Source organism: Chamaea fasciata, unplaced genomic scaffold (assembly GCF_029207755.1).
Source record: "Chamaea fasciata isolate MVZ Bird 193981 ecotype frontalis unplaced genomic scaffold, bChaFas1.0.hap1 SCAF_9, whole genome shotgun sequence".
Taxonomy (NCBI): Eukaryota; Metazoa; Chordata; class Aves; order Passeriformes; family Sylviidae; genus Chamaea; species Chamaea fasciata.
In genome coordinates, this window is record NW_027094094.1 from 13,950,956 (window position 1) to 13,959,603 (window position 8,648).

The 8,648-nt window shown below is 60.4% G+C and overlaps 2 protein-coding genes across 7 annotated transcripts; one reads left to right on the forward strand and one right to left on the reverse strand.

Moving 5' to 3' along the window:
• Window positions 1–305: 305 nt before the first annotated feature.
• On the reverse strand, window positions 306–2,569 carry EXOSC1 (exosome component 1). 2 transcript variants are annotated; one of them, XM_066191087.1, is made up of 8 exons: window positions 2,506–2,569; window positions 2,168–2,283; window positions 1,921–1,995; window positions 1,260–1,348; window positions 1,011–1,044; window positions 842–892; window positions 679–763; window positions 306–541 (listed from the first exon to the last, which is right to left on the reverse strand). In XM_066191087.1, exons 1-8 carry the CDS (start codon window positions 2,534–2,536, stop codon window positions 435–437), a joined length of 588 nt encoding a protein of 195 aa, XP_066047184.1. In that variant the 5' UTR covers window positions 2,537–2,569; the 3' UTR covers window positions 306–434. The 2 variants fall into 2 exon arrangements, with proteins under 2 accessions (XP_066047184.1, XP_066047183.1); XM_066191086.1 differs by lacking the exon at window positions 2,506–2,569 and having other exon boundaries at window positions 2,168–2,467.
• A 151-nt stretch (window positions 2,570–2,720) lies between these two features.
• ZDHHC16 (zinc finger DHHC-type palmitoyltransferase 16) lies at window positions 2,721–8,468 on the forward strand. 5 transcript variants are annotated; one of them, XM_066191090.1, is made up of 10 exons: window positions 2,721–2,759; window positions 4,637–5,182; window positions 5,374–5,568; window positions 5,790–5,878; window positions 6,084–6,112; window positions 6,318–6,451; window positions 6,673–6,720; window positions 7,296–7,381; window positions 7,660–7,926; window positions 8,272–8,468. In XM_066191090.1, exons 2-10 carry the CDS (start codon window positions 4,739–4,741, stop codon window positions 8,384–8,386), a joined length of 1,407 nt encoding a protein of 468 aa, XP_066047187.1. In that variant the 5' UTR covers window positions 2,721–2,759; window positions 4,637–4,738; the 3' UTR covers window positions 8,387–8,468. The 5 variants fall into 5 exon arrangements, with proteins under 5 accessions (XP_066047187.1, XP_066047192.1, XP_066047188.1 ...); XM_066191095.1 differs by having other exon boundaries at window positions 2,728–2,759; window positions 4,930–5,182; XM_066191091.1 differs by lacking the exon at window positions 2,721–2,759 and adding an exon at window positions 3,453–4,087.
• The last annotated feature ends 180 nt before the right edge of the window (window positions 8,469–8,648 follow it).

An 8,648-nucleotide genomic window follows, 5' to 3' on the forward strand; every position in this document is an offset into this window, starting at 1 on the left:
AGGCTGTTCTCAGCCACAGCCCGCCCACGCTGATTAGTGGTGTGCTGAGACAGGCTGTGCTCCAGGCTTGACTCCAGTGTGGAGTCAACCTGGTGAGATGAGTGCCCAGCACAGCCCAGGGCTCTGGGCTGCTGCCCTCACTGCAACAAAGTTACTCCATCACCTTCACCAGCAGGGAAGACATGCTTCCTTCTGCCCCTGGTGCTTTGGAAGCTCTTTTCTCACCTGCTGTGCTGCAGGAGCCAGACCAGAGTGCCACAGGCAGCCTTGGCTCCCAGACTCACTGTAAAGAATAAAGCACGGCGCTCTTGAAAAATATTTATTATCCACAAGTAGGAAACCTGTCCTGCCAGGACCTGTGAAGGAGGTGGGAGCCCAGGGGCTGCTGTGGCTCCACAGGCCCCAGTCCTGCAGCCCCCTGCCCCCCTCAGGCGTTACGTCTGCAGGAACTGAGGCTGCACCCGGGCCACCTTACGGAACTCCTTGGTGTGTGTCCGTGGGCACTGCATCTCACACCAGCTGATGGGCACCATCTGCACCCCTGGGGACACATTATGTCAGGGTTGCTCCTTCCCAAACTTTCATTCCTCCATGTGGAGAGGGAAGCAGCTGCATCAGCTGCCCCTAAGGCAGGGATGAGGCAGGACTGTTTCAGTCCAGACCCTGTCCTGTCCCTACCTGCCTCACTCCGTGCCACCACCACGCCCAGCTCATTCTCTGCTGTGCTCAGCAGGTAGTTGGACTGTGCGTCCCCCAGGGAGATCTGGATGGACAGGAGTTAAGGGAAAGATTTCCACAAGGGAGCTTGAGCCAACCCACTGTCCCTGAGGGGGAAGGATACAACTTTGGCCAGGACGATGTCACTGGGGCGGAAGCTCTTGTACACTTCTACCTGCACAGGAGAGAGCAGGCAATGCCCCACACTGCCAGGGAGCTGTCAGTGGGGCACAGGGCCCCCACATGCAGAAGGGCGATGGGTGTACAACGGTTACTGGCAGGGGCTCACTGACCTTATCCTTCTCTGTGGCTCGGATATCTTCTCTCCTGAAAAAGGAGATGGAGGCATCTTAGTGCCAACGAGCAAAGACGACTCAACAGCCTGTGGCAGAAGCTGCCCCAGCCTCCCTGGGTGCTTGCCAGAACCTGCTGGACACAAGCCCAGTGCTCAGGGCAGAGCTCCAGCTCAGGGCAGCCAGCTGCACTGCCCACAACAACCTTCCTTCCCCTGAAGGGGGGGGGGATCCTAACCTTTTCCCTACCGTATGGTGCCTCGGAAGGTGGATTTCAGCGGCGTGGAGCCAACATACAGGATGTGCACCTTGGCAAAGCGAGAGTTAATACTGCAGACCTGCATGTAGGAAAAGGAGAATCAGTGCTCCAGGCAGGAAAAGGGCAGGGAGCAAGCAGGGTTGCATGGGGAGCTCAGGTCTCACTTGGCCTCCTCGTCTCTGTGACCAAGCAATGGTGGGACACCTGGCAGCAGGCCAGGTGAGGAAAATGATACTTGTGCAATTTGAGGCACCAGAATAAGGCTGAAACCTGCAGTGATCCCAGTCCCTCTCCCTCCACCAGGAATGTAGGAAACTAATCCCTGGTCTGTGCCATCCTTTCTCCAAGCTGCTTGAAGCACTGACCTGCACGCTCCCTGCCCCAGAAAGAGTTATGGAAGGAGAGCAAAGAAAATCCTCCCCTAAAGCCCACCTGAGTCTCAGGGCAAGTGTCCCTCATGCCAATATCCACTTTCTTTGTGAGGGACTCAAGGGAGCCCCTGAGCTGCCCCTGCTTTTGCGGGAGCTGTACAGAGGGGACTAAGAAGCCCAGGGACTCCTCACCCCACCCTATCCGTGTGCAGGAACAAAGCTCAGTAGGAGACAGAGTCGAGGCGGTGCAGTTTGTCAACGCAGCGCTCCAGCGCCCTACCTTGCATGTCACCACAGCCCCCACGTTGGGCAGGAGTTGGGACTCGCTGTCTCTCACCACCGACACCACGGGCAGCTGCAGGACAAGACACGCGGGTCAGCACAGGGCACAACTCGTGCACAGGATCACCAGCCGAACCCCATCAGAGTCCAGTTCCCCGCCGCAGCCCAGTCTCCAGGGAGGCCGTGCAGCCTGGGCGCACAGCACTCAGCCTGGGGAGGAGCATCCGTGCTGCGGCCGCGCTCACCTCGTTGTCCTCACTCTTCCTCTCCAGGCAGCCAGCCAGCGAGGAGAAGATGAAGCCGTGACGAGTGTAGGTCCCGCTACCAGCCGTGGCCTCCTCTGTGCTGCAGAGCCGCTCACCTGCGACACAGGGGCTCAGGGGCTGCCGGGGCATCCCGGGCCCCGGACCGCTCCGAGCACCACGCTCGCTCCCAGCTGGCCCAGTGCGGGACATCCCCGGGGCAAGCCCCTCCGCAATGCCTCGTCCCGTACTCCTGTCCTAAGCCATCGCGTCCCCTTTGCGGGCAGTAGCAGCCGCAGCCCCAGTCCCAGGAGCCCCGGACCGCCCCGGGCCGCACTCACCAGGGATGCAGTAGCGGGCGGGAGGCGCCATGCTCGCTATCGACAAGGCTTCACCAGAAATCCCTCACCCTATTGGTTCCAGATGTCAACACTGCGCTGTAAGCGTCGCGGCTATTGGTTCTCTCCTACCTTCTGTGAGGCCTGCTGGGAGCTGTAGTCCAGTGACGGCAGACGGTGCTCCCGGCATGCCGTGCGCGGGCGCTGCCCGTGGGCCGGCGGGGCCCGGGCATGGAGGCGGCGGGCGGCGGGCCCAGGTCGGCGGCGCCGGGCGGGGAGTCGGGGCCTTGCGAGAGGCTGCGGGCTTGTAGGGGCTGTGGCTGCCGTGGGGCTGGGCGGCGATACGGAGGTGCTCTGGGGCGGGGAGCGCGGGGGCCGGGAGGCGATGGGGGATGCTTCGTGTGCTGTGGAGCAGGAGGTGCTGGTGCGGACCCGGGGGGCAGTGGGGTCTGTCGCCCTGGGGATGCACTTGGGATGGGAGGCAGGGGGGGAATGCTGCTGGTCTGGAGGGGCCGGGATACTGCGGGGCAGGGAGACCCGGCTGTTACGGGGCTGGATGCGGTGGGGCTGCTGGCGTGGGCAGCCTTTGAGGATGGGGCTAAATTCCGGAAAGTGTCTTGGCGCTGTGGGGCTGGGTGCTACGGAACCGGGGGAGCCGGGCGCTGTGGAGCCACCGGAGGGTGCCACAGGACTGCGCCTGGGTGCCTGGACCTGGCAGGGGAAGGCCTCGTCTTTGCTGGGGTGGGGCCAAACCCAAAGTTCCCCACCCCTCGGCTGTGATGTTGCCAGTGCTCTTGTCTGCTGGTGGTTGCTGTCCCATTCCCATGGGCTCCGTGCCCCGCTGGCGCGTGGGGACGGCCATGGGCAGGGTGAGGGCTGGAGCCCAGTGCCCAGCTGGGCAGGGGAAAGTTGTGTGGCTCTGCTGGAGCCTCATCTCTGTGATTGTGCTGCTGTCTTTGGGCAGGTGTCTGGGGGCAGTGGGTCTTTCTCTGGAAGCTGGCTGCCTCCCCTGTGGGTTCCCTGCCCGACAGCTGCCGCTGTTGTAGGTGAGGAAGCTTCTCTGGGGGGCAGGAAGGTGCTGTGTCTTTGGAAGAAAGGGCTGACCTCAAAACTCCTGCTTCAGGCTGCAGTGTTTTGTCTTTTACCACACTTGACAGCATAGGGATGTGTGCCACCCAAAGGCTGCACAGCAGGAAGTTATTGCTCTGCTTTGCATCTGCTGAGTTTCAAGGAAAAGCTCTTTGCAAGCCAAAGGGGAAATGTGGAGAAGAGGGTGATGCAGGCATTTACATATCCCACCTCTCCCATACCAGGGCATAGAAAGTCTGGACAGGAGCCATGCCTGTGACCTGGAATGGGCTGCTGGGTCTGGGGTCCTCATATCCAACAGATCCCAACTTTAGGGTCCACCTCACCCTCCTCAGACAGAGTGGAGGAGAGCCCTGGCTCCTTGGGGTAGCCCATCTGGATGCTGCAGCTTCTGCCCTCACCCTCCCTGCTGTTCTCCAGGTGCTGTGTTGGTGGGCACAGCACGCAGAGAGACGATCCCCGCGGGAGGGACTCTGAGCTCTGGCACCAGACTAAGGCAAGTGCTTGGCCCAGGCTCAGAACGTGCCTTGGCAGGACCCTGGGGCAGCCTCGCTGCTTAATATTGATGGGTGTTGCCTGCACGGATGCCTGGGGGCCCCAGCCCTGCAGATCGTTTTCCCATGTGCTGGGCCAGATCGGGTTCCTCGTCACTCCCAGCAAAGCTCTTGGGCAGGACAAGGGGCTCAGCAGGCAGGGGAGCACTGGCTCAAGGCTGTCCCTGGGCCTCTTGTTTGCTGGTGTGTGGCACTGTTCAAGGATCCAGGCGAGGAGAAGGGGAAAGTGTTGGGACTCTTGGAGTGAGGAGGTGAGGTTGGAAGGGTGGCCTCTGCAACTTGGTCCAGAAGTTGAGGTGAAGAGAAGTCACATCCTGCTTTTTGGGGTTAAGAAGGGACTAGGGGAGGAGGTGTAATCCTGTACTGGCACCTCCACCTGTTCCTTGTGTGGATTCCCCAGTTCGTGAACATGTTGAGAAGGGCTGAAATCATCCCTGGAAATGGCCCAGCATCCTGGATGCTCATGCCTTCTCTGGTTTCCTCTGAGTCAGACTCACCGTGTCACTCCCCCGGCCCCCTCCCCGCTGGGAAAGACGAGATGGGACCAGAGAGCACCTGAGCCCAGATGCTGAGGGGCCTGTGCCCCCTGCTCCATGCAAAGAGACATCCCGGCGACAGCGGCCCCGCAGCCTCCAGGAGCCCGGGCTCAGCTTCTCCAGCTCAGCATCCTTGTCAGTTCAGGGAGCTGCACCACTGGCATCAGCACGTCAGGGAGGGGAAAGCCTTCCCGAGGGACATCCAGGCAGCAGGGTGGCCTGCCCACGCCGAGCTCCTGTCCCCCCAGGCGTGGTGTGGCGGGGATGAGGAGCCGGCAGCGGATGTTTGCCGCGGTGATGCGTCTGCTCCTCAAGTGCCTGCGGCTGGGCCGGCGGCGGCGGTTCAAGCTGGTGCGGCAGGCGGAGCAGCTGTGGCACTACGGACACCTCTGCCTCCGCTCCCTGCTCTACAACTCCTTTACCAACGGCGATGTGGTGCTTGACTCTCTCTTCGAGCCCGTCTACTGGCTGGTGGACCATGTCACCCGGTGGTTTGGTGTGGTGAGTCCCCCTCACTGGGCAGGGTACATGTGGTGCTGGGGCAGGTGTGCTGCCTGTGCTTCAGGCAGGAAGCTGGGACCTCAGTGTGTGGTTCAGATTGGTTTCCTCTGGCTCTGTCCTGCCCTTGCCTCTCCCCAGGCAGCAAGGGGCAGGCGCTGCCCACTCCAGTGACCCAGGCTCTTTTCCTTTAGGTGTTTGTGGCACTAGTGATTGGGCTGACGAGCTCTATTGTGGCCATTGTGTACATCTGCCTGCTGCCCCTCATCCTGCAGACCTACACACCTGCCTGGATATGCTGGCATCTTGCCTATGGACACTGGAACCTCATCATGATTGTCTTCCACTACTACATGGCTATCACCACTTCACCTGGGCACCCACCACAGGTGAGGGACCAAGCAGCAGCACAACTTCTCACAGCTGGACACTGGGGACCAGCTACAGATGGTCACTGGGAACAGCCTGGTGATGTTGTTGCAGGATGCCTCTGAACTGGGGAAGCTAGGCTGGGCAGTGCAGAGTGGAGAGGCAGTGGGTAGGCACAGGGGAGAGCAGGAATGTGAGATGCAAGTTTAAGATGCACAAATCTCTTCTGACATGTGCACAGGCCAAGAACGACCTCACTGGTGTGTCCATCTGCAGGAAATGTATTGCCCCTAAGCCAGCTCGCACCCACCACTGCAGCATCTGTAACAGGTAAGGCACCCTCCCTCTGCCAGGGGCAGCCTTTGAAACTCTGCTCCTCACTCCCTGCCCCAGTGTGAGACAGGGGCCCTTCTCCTCTGCTCTGCCACCTCCTTGCCCTGTTGCTTGTAGCCTGAAGGGCTGGGGGGTGCTTGTCCCCTCCCAAGCATAGCACTTGCACTGGCTCTGACACTGGCACTGGTCTCCTCTCTCCCAGGTGCGTGCTGAAGATGGACCACCACTGCCGTATCCTTCTGCTGTACTAACCAGTGGCACACTCCTGGGGGTGAACCAGCCCTGCTTCCCCGTTCTCTCCCAGTCCCTTCTCTCTAGGAGACAGCCAACATAGGAATGGGTGAGGGGAGCAGGGCCCAGAAGAACCACCCTGGTCCCTGGGTTGGGTTTGGACCCATGGTCTGTCACAGTTATGTACCCTTAACCCCAGAGGCAGCCTGGCTAAACAACTGTGTGGGACACTACAACCACCGCTACTTCTTCTCCTTCTGCTTGTTCATGACCATGGGCTGCATTTACTGCAGCATCAGTGGCTGGGAGATGTTCCGGGATGCCTACACAGCCATCGAGGTGAGCGGCCTCTCTTGCCATGTGCCAAGACTGCCTGGCTTCCCCAGGCTGAGCTTGCAGAGCGAGGCTGGGCCAGGCCTGGCTATATAGTGACTTTGCTTCCCCTCTTCCTTTTCCTGCGAGGCCCCCAGCTGCTCTGGTCCTGTGTGGGTGTGAGGGGAAGGGTCCCTGTCCCGCTCCTCTGAGACACGTAACTGGTGCCCTGTTTTCCGTCCCCCTAGAGAATGAAACTGCTTGAGAAGGAGAGACTGCAGGTGGCTGCCAACCAGGTGGGACATCCCTGCCCTCACAGCTGCTCCAGGCAGTGTGGAGCAGAGCTGCCCTGCAGGCTGGGTCCTGCGTGGGGCTCTGCTCTCAAGGAGCACCCCACATCAGAACCAGCCCCCGTGTTCGTCTCATGTGTCAGTGAGCTGGGGCTGGTCAGGCAGCTCTGCTATGGACAGTGCCTCCAGCAGCTTGGGGTCTGCCTCTGTGCACCCAGCTTCCAGGGGCTTGGGCTGGTGACAGCTTCTTGGCATGTGCTGCTCAGGCCGTGGTCTCCTGGTGAAGCTGCAGCACTGCATACACATCTCTCCCTGACCACGAGCTGCAGTGTCCTAACCAGTCCCATGGCTGCTCCCTGGCCCCTTTCCTCCAGCCCACTGTTCCTCACACCTGTGCCAGCTCTGGGTGTCTGTCTGTCTCGTGGCTGTCGCAGGCTGCCTCCCCCTCACCCTAGCTGTTGCATTAGTTCCAATCCTTTTTTGGTGTCCAAGCTCTGCAGCAGGGAGGGGTGCAGCAATTCCTGTCTGGCTTCAAGCTACAAAGCAGTTTGGGTAATCCTCCCCATCTGGTCCTTTTTCAGACATACTACCAGACTCCACCACCCACCTTCTCCTTCCGCCAGCGAGCTTTCCACAAGAGCGTGGTCTACCTCTGGGTCCTGTGCAGGTGAGGGGGCCCAGGGGCTGGGGAAAACAGAGTGAAGCCTGTGACACTGCTTGCCATCTACCTGCCTGTAGCTGGGCTTGCTCACTCTAGTGCAGATGTCACTGCCCTGCCAGCTGCCTTTGGGCCACAGAGGAGAGATTTTGTGTCTGTCACAGGAGATTAGACAAGCCGACCCACTTATGCAGTTGTGGGTGTGGGGAGGCAGTCTCAGCCCCCACCAGCTGCAGCACCAGGGAAGGAAGGCCTGTGTTCCACCTGCTGTCCCTTGTCATACCCAGCTCGGTTGCACTGGCCCTGGGTGCCCTCACGCTGTGGCATGCTGCCCTCATTACCCGTGGGGAAACGAGCATCGAACGGCACATCAACAGAAAAGAAAGGCAGAGACTGCAGAAGAAGGGCAAGGTGAGCATATCCCACAGCATGGGGGCTGGCTGGGGCAGAGCCAGATGTGATGTGCCTGTCTCTGTCCTGCAGGTCTTCAGGAACCCCTACAGTTACGGCAGCTGGGATAATTGGAAGGTGTTCCTTGGTGTGGATGTGCCAAGGTAAAATCCTGGGGAAGCCCCTGCCTTAGAAGGTGGTGGTTCAGCAGCTCTTGGGGTTGTAGGGACTACAGCAGCTCTCCTTGGGCTGCTGGGGGAGAGGACAACAGTGAACATTGATCCTACACTCTGCAATGCACTGGGCTGTGTAAGGCATGGAAGACCTGAACATCATTGGCCTTGTGCTTCAGGAACCCTGTCTGGTGACAGGGTGGCCTGCCCAGCACACCTTGGCCAGGAGAATCTCAGCTGAGGACTTCAGCCATTGTGGCAGTTCAGGATGTGGTTCCTCAGAGCTGAGAAGCACCAAGACTTCACCTTTTGGCTGTGGCCTCACTTTCCCCACAGGCACTGGCTCACTCGTGTCCTGCTGCCCTCTCCTCACCTGCCCCACGGGACGGGCCTGAGCTGGGACCTGCCTCCCTGTGTGACGGAGCAACGCGCGCCACTCCTGGCAATCTGAGGCCCTGTGCTCTGGATATCCTTCCCACAGGCAGGGAGCGCATGGGGGACCTGCTCCGCTGCTGCAGCTTCCTGTGGCCAAAGTGCCTGGCAGGAGGCTGGCACACATTGCTGACCGGAGCCAGAGCCATAGGAAACTCTATGACAGTGTTGGTGCCTGGATGCCTGCCCTCTTGGCTCTTGGTGGCTGCAGGCAGCCCAGGGGCAAGGTGGCAGAGCTGCTGCTCCCTGCTCCAGCTGGCAGTGCTGCCCTCAGCACAGGT